General features: G+C 43.4%; 1 protein-coding gene across 1 annotated transcript in view; it reads left to right on the top strand.

The window, feature by feature from the left end:
• Positions 1-23999, top strand: part of camta1a (calmodulin binding transcription activator 1a) — a 161860-nt gene that overhangs the window by 109270 nt on the left and 28591 nt on the right. Inside the window, exons 5-7 of the mRNA XM_085394333.1 lie at positions 15522-15675; positions 20316-20456; positions 21079-23396. Coding sequence (XP_085250459.1) covers positions 15522-15675; positions 20316-20456; positions 21079-23396 — 2613 coding nt within the window. The remainder of the gene's footprint in view (positions 1-15521; positions 15676-20315; positions 20457-21078; positions 23397-23999) is intronic.

Genomic DNA, 23999 nt, shown 5'->3' with positions numbered 1-23999 from the left:
CCTGGTATTAACCTGTCCGGATAAATCAGCCGTTTACAAAACTCTATGCCTCTATCCAAAGTACTGTTTCTTCCCTCTTGCTTCCCTTATTTCAGTGGCCCTCTAGCTGCTTCACCTATTTCTTATGCACCATTTCTGCCTTTAGACGGCTTGCTATGGTGCAACCCATTTTGTCTGTGTGCAGTGTGTATATGTGGAGTTACTCTGTGGTCCTCTGCCAAGGCCCCTAACGTCATATGCAACCTGGCAGGTGACAAATAGTTTTTTAATTGCTTGCACCAGGAAAATCATTAGTCTCTTCCCTTTCCTTGGTGGGACCGGGCAGGACGTGTGTGCAATAATAATAGCCTCAGTCCGGTTTCCAGTGTGCTATTTTTGGAGCGAGTATTTTAAGGGCCGTCTCTGTATATGCCTCTGAACGTGTGTACGTATAGTACGTCTGTGTGACTGTTTATGTGCTTATGTGCAGCTGTGTAAGTGTGTGAATGTACACACACCTAGTAAGGGTGGGCTAAATGGTCCTGAGGTGCTTTTCCTTGGTTGTGAGAGAGGAGAGTGTGTTTGTCAACCCTGTTCCTGCCTCATGAGAGTTTTTCTCATTGCTGTTGCTATTCCCTAGGAGCGTGCTGTTTGTCTCTGTGTATGTGCGTTTTTCTGTCTGCGAGTGTGTGTACCTCTGCGTCTGGCAGACTCTGGCCTAGGCCATTGTGCTATAGTGCATTACAGTAGCAATCCACCGACACAGTGGCCGGCCAGATGAAGCCGTCCAGTTTATGGAGCAACCTGCAAACTCCAGCTGCTTTTGGTTGGGATTGTGCTTAGTGCTGAGATATAGTATTGATTTTCTCTCCTCGGTGCCCTTGCCATCCCTGCGTAGATATGCACCAGTGCTCAGCATCCATTCACTGAGAAGGGGGGGGGGGGGGGAAGAGAGCAGAGGATGATGTTTATGTGGCGATACTGACCCCATTCGTTCACACAGAAAAGGCGTGGAACGTGAAGTGGCTAGACAGCAGAGGGGAATTGAGTTTGTGAGGCTCAGATTGCAAGATGAACCCTGAATTTGATTTCTCTGTTATACAAGCATTTGTTATTATATAGCTCAACGTCTGAGGGTGTTTGTGTGTCTGGTGTCTTGTATGGGTCTATTACATGTGTGGGTTTGTTTGGATTTATGGGTCTAGAAGGATGCTGGTGTGCGTGCACATGGGTTTTAGCAAGCAGGGTACATCTGTGTGGTTGATCTTCTGCATTTTTGTCTTTGCTTTGAATCTCCCATCCTCATCCTCCATTCCTTCAACAACACGGTAAAACCAAAAATCAAAAACACGTTTAGACATTATTTGAAATTTTTCTGTGGAACCCCCCACCTCTCCCCGGCCGCACTGCAGCGTTTTAAGTAATGGCAGTGGCTCGTCTCGCAAAATATTTCATAGATAAATGATTCAACTTAAAAATCCTATCAGGTATTTTATAAAAATAACAGTGTGTGACCTTTCTGTGAATTTTAATCTGGCGCATAAAAAAAAATCTTTAAGCAATGAAAACCGAATTGAGCCTTTAGACTGCTAGTGTTAATGATACCTTTAGGTGTAAAGTACGTCAAGCATAAAAGTTCCAGTAACCACAGTGCTCTTGTCTTTGTCTCACATACGCGGGTCACATACACTGTTTTTCAAACCATATGAGAAATGCTAGACAGCCAGTACAGAAAACATTCCTCCCATTCAGTCTTTTTAGCTGTCTTTTACTAAAGGACAGTTTTTGTTCTCATGTCTGATAAATTGTATAGTTAGAAGTATCTAAGTATAAGACTATAGTGCTTGTTATGAGTACTATACATACACTGTTCATACTATACATCCTCCTGTGACTGCTAGTGGATAGTTTCTCTGTAATTCTGTCTGGCTTTTAACTAATAATATAGGTACAAGTGCATTAAGATGACTATTGTTTGACTATTGTTGTGAATTGGCATAATTGGGTACTAATATTTTTATGTTCTATCAACAAAAGGTTTAAGACCCTTTACTACAGTAGTCCTGAATCAAATATATTTTTTATATTCTTCTTTTTAATTTTTTGCATGAAGAATTTATATTTTGCAGATTCCACCAATCTTTCTTCAGAGTGGAAAAAAATTAAGCCCATTAGAAAATTACAAAATCTGTGTCCTGTTTCACAGTTTATCATAGTGTTATATGGTGGCCCACACAAGAAGAGTCACAAATTTTGGGGGTGACTAGCCAAACAGCTGAAAGCCGTTATTCTGTATATGTATGTGTGTGTGTCTATAATCAGCCTGTGTTATCCAAGCCAAGCAGCCCTACCCTGGCAGAGCTGAGACTGGGGAGACCCGGTCTCTTTCCAGATTCATCTCTCCAGCTTTGTTTGACTAAGTAGTGCCATGGTGTTGGTGTTGGAGAGGGCTGGAGTGGTAACAGCAGCAGCAGTGCAGCGTATGCGTGGGTTGCCTGAGCCAGTGGGGCTTGGCACGGGGAGGCAGCATATGTTCATGGCCAGCTTCCTTCCTCCTCTCCCATACTTATCTGTCTCTCTCGTCTCTTCTGTTTTCCCCCTCTCTCTCTATAGCTCACTTCTGTTAAACCCCACCTCCACTTTTGGCTTTGAGTGTCTTGGTATCACCTGTGGGAGACAGCACAGAACAGAGATCAAAGGGCACTGGGGATCCCAGTACCCCACCATGTCTGACTAATACCACAGCCCTTTCTTCTAACAGAGACACAGACTTACACACTCCTCTTTGTCATCTTTTCATCTGGCATGGGATCAGAGAATATTTGGTGGAGAAGCTAATATGTTGTGCCTGTAATGGGACTCTCTGGTTCATTTTTAATGCCTTTCCAATGGTTGGTCACTCACACCTTGGCCCATCTCTGCCCTACATAAACACTGGCTGTTAGCCAAGCATGTCAGAGGCAACCATATCTGAATTCTGCCAACTACCTGCTAGATATGGACCACCATCCTGCTGCATAGCAGACTTAACTGTGTCCCAGATACCCGCAACCAGCTGCTTCAGCCTTTACACCTTCACTTTTGCTTCCTGCTCTCCTCCTTGCCTCTTGGACCAGTAAATGAACGCTCATTTGCAAGTTAGATAAATCCTTTGAATGTATTATTGATGCAAACAAATTAGCCTGTGGGCCCTAGACAATACCTAATGGAGCCTTGGCTTATGGGTGAAGTAGTTTCCAGCGAGGGCACTGTCGGTGTTCCAGGATTGATGCCTGCTCTTCTGCCCCGTAATTATTTCTCCTACAAATTATTCAGCTGTTCTGATGCAGTTTGGGGTTTAAAGCAGTGCTTCTTATTGCTGGCTATGTATTTCCAGGCCTTAACCCAGCTCCATTCATTAGTTTATTAAAGAAAAAAGACATGAGCAATTAGATAACTGGGATAAAGCCACCTAAATGAGGGGATGTGTTATTATTCAAGTTTATGCATGCTACTCATAGAATTCACTGGGGTTTATGTTGGTGCTGCTTTTTCAAGGATATTCTCTTATCTTGTTGTACACAGACACATTCACACATTTTAACAGTCTCGTATAAGCCTATTCACATATTTACAGAGATTCAAACTGGCTCGCTTTTGCAAATATGCATAGAAACACTGTCAGAATATGTGTTCCTAATATAGGAAAAGTGGGGACACATCTGGACGCGTTCATCCTTGATACAAACTCACAGAGAAAAAGCAAGTGCGCATAATTTATGCTAGAAATAGAGGCAAAGGTTGAAAAAGAATGAGAAGAAAAACTCAGAGAGGAGATGAGAGAAAGAGAGGACTGCCATACTGTCCTCAGTGATTAGGACCCAGTATTGATCAGAGGAGGTAAGGGGAAGGCAGGCTGAGAAAGGGTGGGAAAAAACAGGCCCCGGGGCTCAGACCCCAACTCTCTGGTGGCCTCTGCTCTGTTCCGCTTCTGCAAGCTGGCCAGGGCCAGTGGGAAATTCATCAAAGGGTCTTATCCCCCTATCTGTCCCACATGCACACACAAATACACATATCCATACATAACACTGGCCTTTGAAAAACATTCTATTTGATGACATCGTTTCCCTTTTTTTTTCCACTGTTAGAGATGGTAAATTAAACCTGATATGTTATTGCCACTGTGGTGAAAAGAGACAGGGTGTCCTATTCTCCCAGTTGTCTGCACAGTGCTAGTCACATCACAAGGATCACATCAGCACTCTAAAACTTTGTGCCACGTGTGCCATAGATCAAACACAGACACATGTGCATTCACGGATACAGCATCAGTCAGCTGCTCATGATGGGGGATCCATATTCTCCCCAAGTATTCAGAATGTGTACAGGAAGTATTCGATACTCCGTGCTCTCCCAGGGCTAGACCTGTGTTAATGCATTTTCTCCTTTAAGTCTCTCTTTTTTCCTCCCCCTCTGCTCCCTCTGCCGGCTTTTCAGCTGACTCTGGGCTTTGGCAATCTTATTTGCCTTTCGATCCAGATCAATCTTTGTCTTATCTACAGCTCTTGAATCATAAACATTTGATAGGCTCAACCTTGACACTGACAAACATGGAGTGGTGAGGGTTTGGGGTAAGGTGCCTTTGGAAGACTTTATGCGATCCCTAAAGACTATTGAACTTTGCCGCTAAGTACAACCCCCCCAAACACAGATATACGCTCATGTTTTGTGCGCATCTCATCACATAGACACATATACAAAGTTTGTTCCAGATATATTTATGTATACGTGTGTGATGTATTATTCATAAGAAGAAGCATTCATCGCAGTGACACACCTTGAACAATTTGAAGACGTGGTGTGCTTAACAGCTTATTGTAGTTTCTGCAATTTGGCTCACCTCCGGCTGATTAACACTGCCCTCGAGTCCTCACTGTGCTTTATCTTATGATGAATTAGCTGCTATAAGAAACATGGCCTCCAAGGGAATTAATGAATATTTACCTGACATTTTTTAATTTTTTACAGTGCTTTTTGCTACTTTATAAACCCTACATTTGTTATGTTATGTTATGTTATTTTATGCATTTCTAAGAGTCAGAAGATCAAAATCACACAAAACACAGTGTGTTACTTGAAACACAGACTAATAGAATTAGCCCTGCGATATTATACAAATGATTATGTGCAGTGTTGTTTCTGTCACTCATCAGGTGCATTTGTTTTTCATGAGACAAATTGGGTTGAAGTATTTTGAAGCTGTCCAAATATAGGTTACTGACAAATGGCATGTCCATTCTCTTTCATGTTATAAATCTGGATTTTTGGGGGGATCCAAGCTAGTGATTGCTTGAAGGGACCCAGCTGGCTCAGTAGATGAACTAGAAGTTGGACACGAAGGTGTGAGATGGTGGTGCACCTTGAAGATGGGGACCCCATCCAGTTTTCACATCTGATTATCTTTGGTGAATCCAGGGTCACATCTGGTCCTGCGCTGAAAGAGATGTGACGTGTTATGTGCTTCCAGGAGCTGGTTTTCTACTCTTTGTGGGTGTGCTACTGATTTGATCCTACAATATTCGTTTTGTTGTCAAAGCAAAACAAAAGATTTTGGTGAAGTAATTCTTTCATTTGCAGGGTTGATACTATAATTGAGCATATTTGAACCCAAAACATTGTCTATTCCTAAAACTAATTGAATATTTTTTGGCATCTAAACCAAACCAGTAAGGATAAGTGAACTCCCAAAACCCAAACATGGTCTCTCTGGCAAACAACATTTCAACTTACTCCACCACCAGCCCTCCAGCCTCCTAATGTGGACTTTGTAACCGTTCAAAAGAGAAGCACTATCTGTTGCCGTCCAATACCTTGGACCACCACCAACACCAAAGGACACCTTGTGCATATCTCTGTGACACCAGCGGGATTTGACAGAATAGCACTGTTTGACGCTCTGGGGCATTCTGGTCCCACTCTCTCTTCTTGTGTTTTAATGGGACTTTCTTTCCCTCATTTTCTTTTTCTCTCTACCTCTCTTTTTGTTCCCACCTACATTTTTTGCAAAACAGCAGATCAAACTTTTACTTTTAAGTGTGTATGTGAGTGCTGCCAACAGCAGAGCAGTCAGCAAAGTGCCACCTCAGCACCTGTTCTTTAATGATTAATACCATATTGATGGTCTCAATTAATTTCCTATTACACCACCAGAAGGTTGCGGTCGCTCTGTCTCTGTCACGGCCCTGCACTTGTTTTTTGAAGCCTCTTTGTGGCAGCTGCTGGATGGAGATAGTATGCCTTTCTCTAGCTCACACGCACAATTTTACAGACAGACATACGACACATGCACGTACACAATCACACGCAGAGTAGTATCTTGTGGAAACACACACACACTATTACACGCTGCTTTGCGCCTCACATTTCATATGCTAGCACATAGATAAACAAATAAAATGTAACTCTGGTTTTTTGTTGTTGTTGTTGTTGTTGTTGTTGTTGTTGTTTAATCATTTTTAAAAGGGACTTGTGTTTTGGTTACAATGTTGTTCAGCAGTGGTTGGAAAACGAGATTCATCTGTTTCTCTGTGCAGTGCTCTGTAGCAATTTTATAAACCACTACTCTCACCTGATTGTGTGACTTTGGTACAGCACAACCCCCTGTGTTTTACATTTAAACATGGCGCACTGCATTTTAGGCCATTTCCTGAAGGCATTGCTTTGGTTTGTGCATAATCCCCTTCCCTGCAGTGTTACATATTTGTAACAGTCTGTAAACTACTGATTTATTCCCATGATGCAATCTTTTTGAACTGTGATTCGACATCACACTACCATGACCTTAACTGTCTGCAGACTTGTTCCTTGGATCAACTCGCAGTCAACACTGCCCCTGTTGAGATACTGGGGAAATGCTGTTTGTCGATTAGAGTGGCAGGTCCCTGATGCAGCTTTTTTTTTTCCCCCTTTTTTGTTCTTTTCATTACCTTTTCTTATTCAATGCACAATGTCTCATCTCTGTACTTCAGTCCAAAAACACCTCTATATCTTTCTAATGTGCACTGTTAATCTGAACCTTATTTTTTCATTCTGTCTCACACACACACACAAGTACCCATTCACACACTGTCTTTATTTTTCATTTTTCATGTGGACCCAGTACACACCATTGGTTGCTAGGAAACCATTTGAGCATTTTTTTTTCCCCCATTGGTAGACATTTGATTACCCATTTGTATGTTTTGTGTGTGTGTGTGTGTGTGTGTTTGCTCATGTGCATGTGCAGAGGTTTCTGCGTATATCTCCAGAGAGAGGTCTTGCCAAGCTGAGCTCAGGGACTGCTCCACTATCCAGCCCAGTAATAACAATGAACCCCTCACCCTGTTTGACAGAGGACACAGGCTCAGCAGTCCTGTGGCTACTGTTGTCAATGTGTGAAAGGCTCCTGATGCTTTGTGGTGTAAGTACATATCTACATATGTGTGCATTCATGTTCACAACACTTTGTGCCTGACTGGGTCAGTTCTGTGATACAACCCCAGCAGTTGTTTCTGATGCTGACCAGTGGCGTTATCTATTGTTCTTCAGCGAGCTATTGCGAAGGAAGATAGTGGCCAGGTTGGACCGTCTTGCAGCTGGGCACACATCAGTCCTCCCTGTGACTCCCTGTTTAGAAATGCACCAGCACATCTCACTCCCCTGGCTGCTCCTGTGAAGTCCTGATTCGCTCACAGACATGGGCAGAGGCACATAAATAGTACGCCTTGTCGACTGGCACAGAGAGAAAGACAACACACGCGCACAAACAAATCAGACTCAGCACTGATATGAAAGAGAGCAAGAGCCAAAGAGAGGGAGTAAAGAGAGATGGCATTAGCAATGTTTCTTCCTGCAAATGAATTGCAGTATGCCCTAAGAGGAAGAGATGAAAATAAGAGAGCGAGGTGATGAAAAAGACTCAGAGAAAGCCAGGGGTTGTGAGGTTATTGTGAGGTGGAAACAAAAGAAAAGAACCATAAAGAGAGAGAACACATGGTTAAAGCCCCACTATGTCTGAGAGGGCTCACTAACTTTCTCTCCCTGCTTTTACTCCCATGTTACTTGGTGTCACCTGCTTGGCCACTGAATTTTAGGATAACTGCCATGGGCTCTGCTAAGGCCATTATGGCAGTCAGTTGGGCTCCGGTTGGCCCTTTCCCAGCTTGCCCCTGTGTAGCATTGACTCTCACTTGGGACCACCGCAGCTAATGGAGAGGGTAGTGTGTTCTGTAAGGGCCTTAGGAAGAATAAGTGGGCTGTAAACTGTGAGTTGTGTTGTGGCAGCTAAAGGAGCTTCGATGCCTCACTGCCTGGCTTACTGCCTGACTTACTGCCTGCTTGGCATCCAGAATGCTGCTCCATATTCAGGCTCTGAATACTGGCCTTTTGCACTTTTATTGTAATGCATGCAGATACTTGGCAAGGCAACAAACACACTCCACCTTTTACTGTGGTGCATTGCACAAATAAAATATTTCAAAGCGGGGAGGAGCCACACACAAAAATAGTGGAGCACTCTCTTGGATTCTCGCAGACGTGTAGAATTGCAAAATGCACTCACATATCTCCACAATTACACACACAAGTGCACATACGCGCACACGCATACACACAAACTTGCATTCCCCCACCCAGAGTGAAGCCATTCTGCCCCTCTAAGCTGAGTTATTTAAAGCCCCGCTCTCAACTCCATCGGAGTGATTATGTGCTACTGAATTAAACATCACAGGCTTCAGCCCCTGGCTTCCTCTGAAACACACTCAAACATCCTGGCCTCTTCCTGGTCCTCAAAAGTTCCAAGTTCTGCCTTTCATATCTCCCAGCCAGTACACTAGGTAGTGGAAGTAAAGAGGTGGAGTATGAATCTTCCCTAAATCAGGATCTCCTGCTGTGCCCCCTGCTCTGCCATTCCTCTCGCATACCTTGGACACAGGCATTTGATGCAGTTCACATTAAGAAAGCCCCCTGTAAACTGACTCTTACCCTGGATTGATACTCACCCCAGGCATCATTTTAGCTTGGCACTCAGGCAGTGCTGTAATTGATGGAGAGCTAGATGCAGTAGAAGGTGAACTGTAGCAGTTAAGTTGTGCTTTGACTCTAGACACCCCAATTAGAGTGTCTGTATTCTAAACTGGGAACATTTAAACAAAGAGGTTGTCATAGATAACCCAGAGAGAAGCAGGTTCAGATAGGGGTTTGCTCTGCTACCTCGACAGGAGCTTCGGGCTGTTTGCTACCTATTTGGGAGGGTTTGACATAGGGTTTTGTTTACCTCAGTGTGTGTTTGTGAGTGTGAGTTTGCGTGTGTGCTGATGAACTGCGTGCGTATGTCTGTGCTTCTGTGTGCCGGCATGAGGCAAGGCACCAGCCAGCCACCCCCGCATTCCAAAACACACCCTTTGGCAGGGAACGATAAAGGTTCCAAACAAAAGGAAGAAGTCTTGTGACTTGTGAAGGTGAACTTATATCACCACAGAGGCAGTTGACCTTGAAATGAGCGGTGGTGTTTGGGGATGGGCGGGGGAGGGCAGTGTTTAAGAGTGCAACCTCAGTGCCAGAGGCCAGGAGGCTGCCTAATGACTGGCACCCGATGCTATCCATCACCATGCCACTGCCAGGGCAGCTGCCCCCGCATAGCCAAGTGAAGAGAGCCTTAATCACCCCTCGTACTTATTCTGCAGACTGTGAGCACATGACATGCAAGACATACATCCGGTGCACAGGTGTTCCATATTCACATGAAACCGCACAGGCAAATGCAACGATGCAAACAACAAATTCTAATATGCACTGCACATACAGACAGCATGAATATGCAGTCAGTGCACTCAATTCAGACTCACAGCTCATTGCACTCATTCTGCACGCATACTGATGTACATACACCAACTAACATACAGAAATCTGCCTCTAGACGCTCATTCAAATGCTATTTATAATCTAATGTAGGCAGACTCCGATACAAAGGCAGAGACATCCTCACCCATCCCTGCTGTATTTATGCCTTGATGCTGAATGTTTGTGACAAAACAATTGACTTCTTCTGCTTTCTTGATATTTTGTATTGAAATGGATATCCTATAGCCTGCTGGTTCAATTCTTCCACACTGAACTGCCTCAGTTTTTTTTAGTGTTTTGCTTATTTCCCTGAAAGTGGAAAGAGGGGCTTTTCCCATACCTAATTTCCTGTCTGCTCTGCACTTTCCTTCAGTATGACAGACTTTGAATCCCCCCACTTTTTCAGTGTCGGTTATTTTATCAGAGTGGAACAAGGTTTCCCTCCTTCACTCCCTGGCTCATCCTTGTTCCATGAAGCATCCCCTCTCAATTAAGATTCTTTCATGTTAATGGTGTTCTTATCGCTCCTGTGCACGAGTTGTGAAAGCGAGGCCTACTATGGTGGAGTACAATCATGGAGCAGAGCTGCCTGAATGACAATATAAGAGCTGTTACCCTCATTCTTCTTTCTCTCTTCCTCTGTCTTTCCATGTATCTCTGTCTCAAATTCTCTCTTTCCCTTGCCTTTTTTGTCTCTTAATGAGCTATGGTGGACTGTTGGAGGAGCAGCTACATGGAAGAACTCCAAGAGAGCGGCACACTTGTGGCAAGGTCACAGAGACTTAACGAGACAGCCGACACATCACTTGACCACTCACACCAGATTTTACCAACAGATGTAATTTGTGCTCGAGTCTCAGTTCGTTATATCTCTGTGCAGTTATACACGCACATTCACTATTATACATTCAGCACAAAGTAGAAGGTCATTGTATCTGTCTCCACCAACATCTAACTCCGTCTTCAGCTCCATCAGCGAATCTCTCTCCCTTTCTCTCCCTCCTTGTCTTTTGGAGTAGAGCAGGGTGTATGACTTCAGGAGGAGGTAGGCATTCACTGAGAGATCGTAGGAGCACTGGGTGCCTCTAAGTGCGTGGGTGCCAGAGAAACCTGTTGCCTGGCTACAACAGCACCTTTATCCTTTGGTTGCGATGGTGATGTCTTGCATATGCATGTGTGTGCGCGTGAGTGTTGGCACTACACCTTTTTCATGCTTGTCTCGTGCGTTGTATATTAGACTGTAATTGTCTGTGTGTGCGTGACTGTATTATTTTATATGTGCATTCATTCCGTTGTATGTTGGTGTTTTTCACTGTGTTTTTGAGAGAGATCGGTGAAAGGAGGGGCAGGAAGGAGCTCCACCACCCACACAGCAGGCCTTCCGCCCCCATGGCTGACTCCCCAAGACTCCTCTAGTAATTAGCTCAACATCTATCCATCTGTTCTAGGGAGGCGCAGTAAACATTAACACAACACAGCATCATCAAAATACTAGCTACACATGTTATATTTTATGCATACATGATAAATTCATGGATTAATACATATGAGTGATTGGCACAGATGCTGACAAGCAATGTCCGGCTCATGTAAGAATATAATAATATACAAATACACAGTTGCGTATTGGTCAACGGGCATACAAGGACAAATCCCAGTGAGCCACTGCATGGGTGGAACTGTCAAAAAACCCATTAAGTTTTTACTGCCCGTCTGTCTCTTTACTGGCCAGTTCTCCGTGCTTCCATTCAGAGTGTGCATGAAAGTGTGCTGCGTGCACATGTAATCAATCCTCCGACCTAACCTGACCCGAGCAGCCCCTTTTTAGTCTGTTTTACTTTTTCTGTCTTCCCTTATATAATCCCAGACTAATTTAATGATCTTCAGGACAGAACTCTGTGAGGTCAATACATCTGATGTAGGAATCTGTTTTCTAGTTGCCTGTCTCTAGTTGTTTACAATGAATCCAGTTCATCCATGGCGGTGTTGTCTAAAATGCCTAAAATGTTTGCACATGCAAATGCACACCACAGGTTCCTGTAACTCTGTTCTAGTCTTCCCCACCGCTGCAGAGCAGAGGCTGGAGCTCTGCCTTGAGACTTGCATGAGAAATAAGAGGAAAAAAACAACCAAAGACTACATTACACAATTAATCAATAAGTTAATGAGATCTCATTTTCTCTGAAAAAGACTATCCAGGCAAAAAGTCACCCTCAGCCTTTTCCCCCTACACTTGGAAAACCAACTCACTGATATTACACTGTGGAAAAAGAAAGCAGCCAGCAGGAAATTAAATTAAATTACCATCCTGATAGATTTATGTGACGCTTTACACTTTCATTGTGTTGTTTTCCTCTTTGAGTGGAGGTAGGCCTGAGTTGAGAGAGAACTGTTAAATATGTTCTAAAGTAAGAGGAGAGAAAGAAGTAAAACAAGACTGAAAAAAGAGTGAAAGTTCCAGACGTTATATGCCTCTGGCTCTCTTCTTGGTTTACAATAGGTAGCAAATTCCTAATAGTAAAACGCGAACATAAAGATTACTTATATTTGGATGAGCTATAAGACTACCTCATGGTCTCTTCCTTTGTGTTGATCGTGTTATACGTGTGTGTGCATATTTGTGTAGCTATGTGTGAAAAGGTAGGAAACAGCTGGGAGTGTGGGCGTTGGAGGAAGGAGATTGTGCGTATCCACGTGTATGATTGTGTTCAACTAAGCCTTATGTGTCTTGTGAGTACATGTGTGTCTGTTACACTATGCTAATTAGTTTGTCCTTGCTCAGTCTGTTTTCGTGTGCGCTTGTGTGTTTGCGCACACTTCTACATGTGCTCTATTTCTGTGCACATTCACTCCCGACTGTGCCCATAGAGCCACATACATTTATGTACGTTCATGATTGAATGAAGCTGTCTACATTCTGCGCTTTCATTCCAAGTAAAGATTGAGGGCATCTCTTGGCTATTGACACAGCTGGTGATGCCATCTGGGGGCATTGCACACCGCCTGTGCCATCTCCATCCAAACAGGGCAGCAGTCATCACCTAGTGTCCATGCCAATGACAGGGGACAAGGAAAGCAGTACGATAACACAAAGCAATGTCTAGATCCAGCTTCTGCTGCTAGTGGTGAGGGAAGGTCATCTGTCTTCCATAGATTGCATTATGTACTGCTGAACCGTGAGTGCCCAAACACATCAGCGATGGTAGTTGTTCGCATGTTGGGACGTTTTCACAGAAGTAACTGGTTCTGTGTATCTGTGTGTCCCTCCAACCACACCCCTGCCTGATGTAAAAGGAAAATCAGAGTGGGAGGCGGTGGAAGAGATTGTGGTTGGGGATGGAGGGGGGCATAGTCACAGATTAATGGTTCACAGTGAGAGGGAGCACAGACCTACAGTAGCAGCACCTTGATTTATTTGCCACTTAGTACTGATGAAGCCTCAAACTGCAGTCACGCACGTGTTGTCACAGCATTTTTCTCGATCAAGGTCTCAGTCGGTTTGTCCATTCTTGCATCTTATTTAGCTGCAATTGCATGCACACATGTAAGTGTGATTTTGTGTGATTTACTTCTGTAAAAGACAAATAAATCTCCTTCTGTTTCTTTCAACCAACAGGAACACTCCAAGGCCAAACATTCAGAAAAGATTAACAAGCATACCCAGAGACCATGTAATGAGAGCATCTCTTCCTGTGGTTGTACCCATATGTGTGTTTGCACATTTAGCTGTGTATGGGTCAGGTGTATGTGTCAGTATGGGGATATTTTACCTTGTTTGTCTTTGTTGGTTTTAGTGGCAATCAGATGTTGACAGTGAAACAGAAATGATAAAGACTGAAATAAGAACATTCCTTGTGAGAGCTGGGTAATCAAAGCTTTTTATGAATACAGAAGTGAATGGATGTTATTCACACCTGCACAACATTCCTTTAAACGCTACCTATTATTCATAAGCTGTCAATTTAGAGAATTTGCAGAGGTAACCCAGTAACAATTTGCAGGCGGAAAATTATTGAGTTTTGACTTGGTAAATACAGGCAGAGTTAATTGAGGGCATCATCTCACCATGTGGGAGGACTTGACAAAATGCCATACGTGTGTTACACAAGCACACATTGTAATTAACACACATATGCACGTACAAATACACACATTAATGAACACACGCACTAGTATACGCATCCAATCACACATTTGGAGATGCAGAGATACAGTCTCATAATGAGTGAGATTATTGCAGATTTCTGATCCCAGATTTGTTCTGCTGCCTGGCTATGTTTTGGATTGTGCATTTCCTCTTCTGTTCTTGGGCTTTGTTGTCTGTGTGAGGGATACCATGCAGGGTTTCTAATTCAGCAACATTTACTTCTCACCAACCAGCTGGCTTGTTCCACATAAAAGCCCTCTCATCTGAGACACAGTAGCTACGAGTACTGCATGTGTCACTATCACTCCATTATATCCTTAAGAAACCATGGAACAGATTATCCACTATGCACTGCAAAAAAATCCTAATCTAACCAAGCCTTGTGATTGTATGTCTAATTGATCTATTTTGAGAATAATATATTATGTAAGAACAGAAAAATGTGTAAGAATGTTCAGAAGATTATGTAAATATGGGTCTTTTTTTATCTTAACAAATTGTACACTATAAAGGTAATTATAGAAGCTGGTTGCGTTGCATGCACATCACACAGCATGTGGATGTTTGAAGCCCTCTTGTGTCCGTCAAGACTGTTATTAGCTGTGCTAACTTGTTTCAAGACTGCCCAGTAATCACACTGGATTTGTTAAGTGAAATTATTACAAATATGTGTGTTTTATCAACATTTGTTTTTTCAAAGCAGTAACAACTCATTTTAATAATCATTATTAACACTCTACCCTATCGAACCTTATCAACTATCATTATTCATTTCTGTTTTTAAGTGCAATTGCATAATCGGGTCTATTTGTTGGCAAAACACAAACTGATTTTGAAATTGTTAACATGCTGTCTGTGTGAGATTAGTCTGATGAAGACAGGGACCAGCCTATTTGCTTTGAAAGTCCAAAGACAGGTGCTGTCTCACCACTGGTGATTATCGAGGACTTGTTTAGCACTTGTTACAGTTTACTGCATGATGTGTACTATCAATCCCCAAAGTCTCAATTTTTTCCTGCACTATGCTGAATATCTGTCATTTATGAGACAGGCCCAATTCCCTCTCATGTACAGAAAAAAAAAAAAAAAATATATATATATATATATATATATATATACACATGTTGTATGTATGTGTGTATATGTGTGTGTGTGTGAATAAGAAGATTGAATGAGAAGCTCTTTGTAAAACTGCTGAAGTTGTGAATGTGAGATTGTGTATTATTATCTTGTTTGGTAGCTTTGGTTTTGAGAATTTTTCACTAAAATTAAGAATTAAATAAAGAGTGTAAGAAAAATTGACAAGCTGGTTTTGAGTTTATTTGACTCAATACAATGCTTGAGCTGAATTTTTTTTTTTTTACCACTTATTTCAAAAGAATACTCACTTTTTTAGAAGGACTGAATATCTCACTTCAACAAATCTTCTAACTGTCCTTGCAGATAAATTGACTTGTTTCTAGTCTTCATCTTTGCAAATCAAGCTTTTATTTCTTGCATTTGTGTAACCATCCTGCTCCCTCTGATTTCCCCACAGAACCCTGATATTGTGCTCGTCCACTATTTGAATGTTCCAGCGATCGAGGATTGTGGGAAACCATGTGGACCTATTCTGTGTTCCATCAATACAGACAAGAAAGAGTGGGCCAAGTGGACCAAGGAGGAACTGATCGGCCAGCTCAAACCCATGTGTGAGTTGAGGAATTTTGAAGCAGGGCAGCTTGTTTGACGGAAACACGCACACTTTTAAAATTTAAAATGACTTCTTTACAAACAAGGAAATAGCTTTTTAATCATGTCATGCAGAAGAGCAGCCTCATTGGGCAGCTTTTTGTGTCCATTAATCTCAAAATGAACAACAGTAGTCCATGTGTGAGAACTTGAGTAATACTGTTTTGGGCTATGCATGCATTAGCTTTTATTCATAGCCTTTAATATGAGCAGAGGCTGTAACAGCAAATTAGGCCTTAATAGTCTCTATGCACACCTGCATGTGCATGCATGGAAAGACTACTGGCACCTGTTTTTGCCTGATTATTTATGTTCCAGTCCTATTATCTTATAGCTGGTACACTAAGTGCCCTCAGCACCTCAGTCAGAGAACATCTTTGGCTAGTATTCCTGCAATTTTAAATGAGTGCTTGTGCTCTTCCTGGAGCTGTCTCTTACTTGGAGGTCAAAGTTCAGCTCTTCCCCTAGACCTCTGGCACCACTCCGGCCAGACTGAGAGAGTACATCTCCCCTCTGGTCCATGAAGGAAGTCAAAGCAGAGGAGGGCAGCAAGCTGGTTATTGATTCATTTTAGTGCGTGGGAGCAAGAATGTCTGACTCACCAGAAATCCCCCTTCACCCCTTATCTGGCTCTTTCTGTCTCTCTTCCCCCTCAGTGGATTGATCTCTGTTGTTAATCAGCTTTACTAATGCTCTGTGAGTTGCATTATGTGTTTTTATGAGTCTCTCGACCTGCTCAAAGATCGAGGCAATGTTTTGGAAAAAAAAAAAAGTCAGGGTTTGTCTGCTGATGATAATAGCCAAAAGGGGACCTTGTGGGGGCATTGAAAATTTTTCAGAGAGCTGTTAAGATACCTTTAACAACCACACTCTAATTCGGGCGTATCTGGCAGGGGCCAGCAGAGCTGTGACTGATATTCCAATGGCCAATTATTGGTGATGTGGCTAGGTAAAGAGGAAGGTGTCAGCAGCTTTACAAGCACACACACACACACACACACACGTGCTGGCTGCATACTGAATAGGCAGTCCAGGCCATCATCACTGGGGTCTAGGCTGTATTGTTACCCTCATCACAGCATTAGTTTTAGGTCATTTTAACATAAAGCCTTACCTCAGGACAGTCGCTGAGCAACAACAGCCTACTGTATTCATTACATCTGTGGCTTAATGTAAAAATCAAGCACCATTTGCAGTAATGCGTAAAGTCATTAACTTTGGGAGTTGTTGGGACAAAGAGAGTGAGTGTGAGATGCCTTCTAGCTGCCAGGCTACACGAGGGGCTACATAAAGAGCAAAAAAAAAAATCCCTCTCCTTCTTTCTGTCTCTGCTTTCTGTCTTTCTTCTCCTCTCCATCCTTCTCTCTTTCTCCTGGAGCACAAGACATGTCAACATGAACTCAATGATAGAGCAACATTGCCATCTAGTGGCCATGTGAGATAGCAACCTTAATCTCAACACAGGGAGCAGAAGCTAAAACTTGTGATGAAGTTGGCCTCTGTGAATCATGCTTTATTTATATCATAAATTAGCTCCCCAAATATAGTCATTTTTCTATTTTGTTGTGTTTGTTTCAAGATGTTGGGTTCAAATGTGTGTGTAGTTTTAAGACTCCCCCTTCGTATATAACAGAACGTAGCAGAACTTATATGTGCCATTTAGGTTGTATAGTGAAACTATCGGGACAAAATGCATGGGTAACCAGCTGAACAATTTTATTTTCTCACTTTATCAGGAATGTACAAAATCTAAATTTAAACTTTAGAGTTTGAGCATCAAATGCAAAGCGCAAAATTTCCACAGTACACATTTCAGTGTTTTCATGTCTGGCTTATGTTTGGAAATTGTTCTTATTTTCTTTCTTAGAAACTGATGATGGTTCCAATTTCACAAGCTGAATTTTGTCAGCACAATCTTAGTTTTAAATCAAATCGTTATTTTTTCCAGATCAATGCCAATTTTTCCAAAATAATTGCCCCCCTTTGTCTTGCTCTTCCCTTTTTGTTGTGCTTTTCACAAAATTTCACTGCACAAACCATTTGACATGTCTAATGATACAAAAAAACAACAACAAAGGAAAAATGTGGATTTCATGGATCAGTTGAGCTTATTCTGTCTCTCCACAACAAAACACACACACACATTCTTGCTCTCAGTCACAAAACCTTTCACATGCACGAATGCTCACACACAGTAGTTCAAATATAAGCCCTGTGAAACATGGCCTTGTCTGACCTCGTCATCCTTAACACCCCGCGGTGTTTGATGAGAAAGAGAAGTAGCAAGAAGATAGGGGGGGGGGGGCTGAGGGTGGGGGTAAGAGAGGGGCATCGCTACATAGTCACGCTACAGTTCCATAGACAAGGCAGCCAGCTTGATTCACTCTTTTGGTCTAATGCAATAAACACGCAGCACTCTGCAGCTATGCCCCAAGCCTGCTGACAGATAGCGCATGAGCAGTTTTAACAAACACTCAGACAGACAGAAGGCTTGTCTCCAGGCTAGACAGGGCCAGAGTAGAACAGACCAAGGCAAGACAGACAGCACTGGCCATCATATAAACTGTTGTACTCTGCTGTCCCATATAATGTCCAGTGGTGCAGAGACAACCGAGTGGGAGATGCCCAGCATCAACTGCTTTTGTCATTAGGCCTGTATGATGCTGCTCATGACAGGATCCAATCATCAGAATGATCATATGAATAGGTCGCCGTTTGGTGCCTGGGCTGTTGCTTCCACTGGGATTAAACCTAGTGGCAGTGCTCCTGTCATGTCTGCTTTATAATATAACCCTCAGTGAGAAGAGCAGACAGGCAGACACGGTGGTAACTGTACGTCAACAACTCAGAGCCTTCAGGGGTGACACCCGTCTAGATGAACAGGGCTGTGGCAATCTGGCATGAGGGATCAGGGCAGAGGGGAAACAAGATTGTTTGGACAAATAGGATAGGCATGGCGCTGCATGGTGGATGTAAGTTGTTGCATTACGCTCTCACTCTTGCTCTGTCACCCTCTCTGAGTTTGATCATCAGCACAGACATTCATCTGTCCTGAAGCTTCCATGTTGCTTTGCTATGGACGGAAATTCACGACACCATTTTGCCTTGTTATCTTTATTAGCATCATTTCATTAGTACTATTTTGTATATTTACATAATACAAAGTCAAGAGGTTAAAGTGGTTTAACCTCCAAACACAATTTGTGCAATAATTGTAATAACGTTAGCTGAAACTTGCCCCTCACATTTGTTATCTGCTTTTTTTCCTTTTTTCTCTCTTTTTTTTTAGCTCACCCACAGTAGATTAATGGCTGAATAAATCTGACTTTATTATACATCAAACTGAATCCTATTCATGTTTCTATAACCTGCCACAGTTAGTTTTCTGTGGAGCGTATGATCTTAGCTTGATCACTACAGCTCTGCTGACATCTGCTGGTGACCAGCCTGTAATCTACCAAAGGAATGTAGAGCTTTCAAGTTTGATCCTTATCACAGTCATGCAATCATGTTTCCCAGCTTTTTTCACTTCAATTTAACTAGCTCTGTCTTTAATCTCCATTACCCTCACCCTCTTACGCTGTTTTCATCTCCTTTTATCTCAAGTGCAAACAGACATGCACTAAGCAAATCCTCAGCTTTTTTCATACATGCTCTGAACCTCATTCTCTTTATGTATCTCACTTGCATATTTAACCAAAGGAGGTACTAGAGTGTAGAGAACTTGAATTAAAGCTGGCTTGATTTTGTTTGATAGTCTAAATATGCCTCACTTCTGAAATATTACCTTTTTCCCCAGTTGAGAGCCTGAGCTCTGCAGCACTCAGTGATGTCTCCTACCACCTTACAGCCACTGAAACCACTATCTGTCTCATCAGAAGTGGTGGCTGCTTGACAAGTGGAGCGATGAAAAGTATTAGGAGGTGCTAGTGAGGTGTGACTGAGGCAAGCGAGTGGAGCCTTACAGGAGAAAACCTCCCTTTTTCCCTTGGTGCAGCAGCCGATCCGGCAGCAGCAGATTGGTGATGTTCTTTCCCAGAAGCTTTTCCCGTCAGAACAGAGTCATAGGTCAGGGTAAGGGTGGCGAGTGGAAAGATTGAGCTTGCTGTCACCTTCATCAGCACTCACAGAGGAGACGCCATGGAGTAGCAGCGGGCACCGACATATAGGAGAAAAAGAAGCACAACAAAAACAAGCAGTCCAATACAAAAGGCTTGACATTATGTTGAAGTGATACGAGGGGAAAGCAACCGATCAATGCTGCACTAAGAAAGGAAACAGGGGGTTTAGGGTAAGGGGGGAAATTTAGAGCTGTTTCAGTCTAATAGGGAAGAAATGATAGAGACTGAACAAATAATCAAAGGTACTGCCATTTAGATTCTTTATTGAAACTAGTCTGTCTGAGTCGGTGGATTGTTTTATCTTTAGGGAAAACCAGAAATACTAACTGTTTTTATGTGGAAACTTTTTTTGGGAGAGGTGACCAGCATGAGGTGTTCTAGTAGGTAGACAGGGAGGGCAGTGGGTGGGGCGGGGGGTTGGCGTGGCTGGTGGTCTGTTGGGCTGGCTGACATCTCTGTCTCCTCCTCTCTCCCGGCAGTTCATGGCATCAAGTGGACTTGCAGCAATGGGAACAGCAGCTCTGGCTTCTCAGTGGAGCAGCTAGTGCAACAGATTCTGGACAGCCACCAAACTAAGCCACCTCCCCGGACTCACAACTGCCTCTGCACGGGCACCCTGGGTAAGGGCTAGTGGGTGGGAAGGAGTTTATTCTATAAAAGAGAGAACTCAAAAATTCAGCGAGAGGACATAAAGATAATGTTTAGTATGTTGTAAATCAGAGAAGGTTGTTCTTTTATGGGTTGGTGATTTAATAGTGAAATCAAATGTAGGGCCCTATTATCTTTTAAAGTTCCTAATATCTGTGTCAGGGGCATATCTGAAATAGCCTTGCGCTTTTCAAATTTTATGCTAATCTCAATAGCATATTTTCAGCTGTGTTATTTCACTGACTTTTTTAATCAGAAAAAGAATGTAGAGAGTGAAGGTTTTCTAATTTAGAGAACAAATTACTCTAAGTAACCCCCACTTCCATTGTTATTTTTAAGATAACAAGGCGTGCAGAGCGTCCCATACACTTACATCGCCTTATGCCTATGAGAGGATTTATCACATGAAGAAGATTATGTTGCACAAAATTATAAATACAAAAACAAACTAATAATCCATCTTTGCCTCAGTTCATTGAATAGTAGATTTGCCTAATTTTTAAGCACTTGGAAATCAATAGAATAAATTTGCCTGTTTTACTCCCTCACACAGCTAAATCCCAAACCTCTTTTGCTCTGTTTGCCCTTGTATAGGTGCAGGAAGCAGTGTGCACCACAAATGCAACAGTGCCAAACACCGCATTATCTCCCCAAAAGTGGACCCCCGCTCAGGGGGATACAGCAGTGCCCACTCAGAGGTACAGAACAACGATGTGTCTGAGGGGAAAACAGAGCACAGTGCCCATGGTGGAGGAAAAAGCTCTGGGGGAGGGACTGGAGGGGGTAGCACCAGGGAGAAACGCAATGGAAAAGTCCACAAGCCTGTCCTGCTACACCAGAACAGCACAGAGGTGTCATCTACAAACCAGGTTGAGGTCCCTGACACCACTCAGAACTCACCTGTCTCCATCAGCAGCGGCCTCAACAGCGATCCGGACATGGCTGATAGCCCTGTGGTGACAGGGATGAGTCATGTGGCCTCTGTCATGTCTGGCCTGTCTCAGAGTGTCTTTATGTCTGAGGTCCCTGGAGACCCTGTCTACAGCATGTCTCCTACTGGGGGTCCAAATACTCACCTCATGGGTGCAGATGCCACTTCACAGGGCCTGGTGCTGTCTGTGACCTCTGATCGTCACAAATTTGCTTTCCCCAGTGGAGGTGTAGGAGAACCTGGGACTACCACTGCAGGAGACAGTCTTTCCATGTTGTCTACAGCTGGGGTGTCTGAGGAACTGGTGCTCTCCAGCAGTCTGGACTCGGGAACCATCAAGATCCCAGAAACTAATATGAACTTTGATCCTGACTGCTTCCTGAACAACCCCAAACAAGGCCAGACCTATGGAGGCAGCGCAATGAAGACAGAGGGAAACTCCTCCTCCACCTCGTCTTCCTCTGGTGGCAGTGCTAGCACCAATGGCAGTCTACAACGCTCCCCCACCATGCCAGATAATACCTACACTTTCAACTCAGCTCTCATAAAGAACATCAAAACAGAAGATACATCATTTGAGCAGCAGCTGGCCAAGGAGAGTGGCTACCAGGTGGGGGCAGTAGTGAACTGTGGGAGTGGCGTATCTGTGTCATCTGGTGCTGGTTCAGGTCAGGGCAGCCTCAGTCTGACAGCCACAGGCTCCCTGCTTCCATCTGGAGGTGGTTTGAGTCCCAGCACTACCTTGGAGCAAATGGATTTCAGTGCCATCGATGCCAAGCAAGACTATACGTCCAGCACTACCACAGTGAGCTATGGTCAAGCCATGTCCAGTCCTCACATGCAACATCAGAATCGTTCCCCCAGCTTCTTCCTCCAGGATGCATCTCAGACCAGCCAGACTCAGCAGGGGAGGCCCAGCATGGGCCAGAAAACACATTTGATGGAGCACAACTCCCATGACTCTGGAGCTTATATGGGGTTACAAGTTGTAAAAACAGACTCACCTGGCAGTAATGGCCACCTTCATCACCACCATCAGACCCATCAGACCCAGCACAGAACCAACTGCAATGGAGGCTCACCCACAGAAGGGCCTGGCCAGGCTGGCTCTCTCCAGCTGCTACAATACCAGGGGGCCTTTCCTGGGCTGGGCACTGAGCACGAGGAGGTGGTTGGTCTAGAGCAACCTGGGAATGTGAATTCAGGTCAGACTGGAGCCACCGAGAATGGAGCTGAAAATCTGCTCAAAGCTGGTGATCACATCCAGGGATGTGGGGCAGGAAATGGAGAGAGAGGAGGAACAGAACGTTACCTGCAGCAGGCTTCAGATGGCGGCGATGGAGGGACAGGAGGTGCGGGTGAAGGGGTAGCAATTCATAATGGAAACAACGCCAGTGATAGCAACAACCACCCCCAACAGCAACAGCAGCTGCAGCCTCTTCTCCAAGGCACGGGCATGGTGCAGGGACTCTACAATGCTGTAGGAACCCACCAGGGTCTGGGTGGAGCAGCCAGTAACGGAGGAGCTGGAGGGACAGGCATGGAGATAAGTCTGGATCACTTTGACATCTCTTTTGGAAACCAGTTTTCTGACCTGATTAATGACTTCATCTCTGTGGATGGTAGTGGAACAGCCATGTCAGCTGGAGGGACCTTATATGCTCACCAGCTTGTCACATCTCACAACTCAGATAACCAGACCACAGCTGGTGGGCCCCCACAGCAGGGCCAGGAAGATGGAGGAGCCAGGGGCTCTGGTTACAGCCCCTCAGAGCTCTGCCTCCAACCCTGCTGCAGCCCCCAGTCTTTAAGTGGAGGGGCCAGTGCAGGAGGAGGCACAGGAGAGACCGGCTCATTGTCCTACATGAATGTAGCAGAGGTGGTTTCTGCAGCTGTAGCCCAGGGTGCTCTGGGGATGCTTCAGGCTACAGGCCGTCTTTTCATGGTCACTGACTACTCGCCTGAGTGGTCCTACCCTGAGGTGAGTTTTTTTCTTTTTGGTCATTTATATACCAGCCTAATTGTTGAAAGAGATTAGAAGGACTCACAATAGTCATATTTGTAATAGTCACTTCTGCACAAGAACACTCTAACATTTTTTAGAGTAGCCCACTCATCTAAAGTGCTGTCTGAGGTGTTGTTTTTTTATACAAAAAATTTAGAAAATTAAAAAATACAATGTTAGGTATGTAAATTAATAATTGACTGATGTGTTATTGCTCCAACATATTCAAAAAAACAACAGCAAAACATACTCTGACCTTTTCTGTGACCCATAATAAAAAACAGTATTATATAGTACAAGCTAAGCTCTGTGTGTCTGAAACTAAATGGAATTTTCTATGCAGAATTAATAAAGGAGTTAATATAACTAAAGAATGACAACCAGTTTCATCATATTAAATTTATGTAATACTTTGTTTTATTTATACATTTTATAAATAAATTGCACATAACAGCTTTCACGTGCATCTTTAATGTATCCCCTATTTCTATCCCAATAGTAGATTTTACCACAAGAAAATGAAAATGAAATATGAAAATCAGAAAATGTACATTAAAGTTTTTCTGATCCGCAAACAAG

Source organism: Rhamphochromis longiceps, linkage group LG20, assembly GCF_057381845.1.
Source record: "Rhamphochromis longiceps isolate RC_006_pf linkage group LG20, R_longiceps_female_GT1.1, whole genome shotgun sequence".
Taxonomy (NCBI): Eukaryota; Metazoa; Chordata; class Actinopteri; order Cichliformes; family Cichlidae; genus Rhamphochromis; species Rhamphochromis longiceps.
Note: the sequence above shows the minus strand (reverse complement) of the source record. Positions and strands in the feature narration are given on the sequence as shown.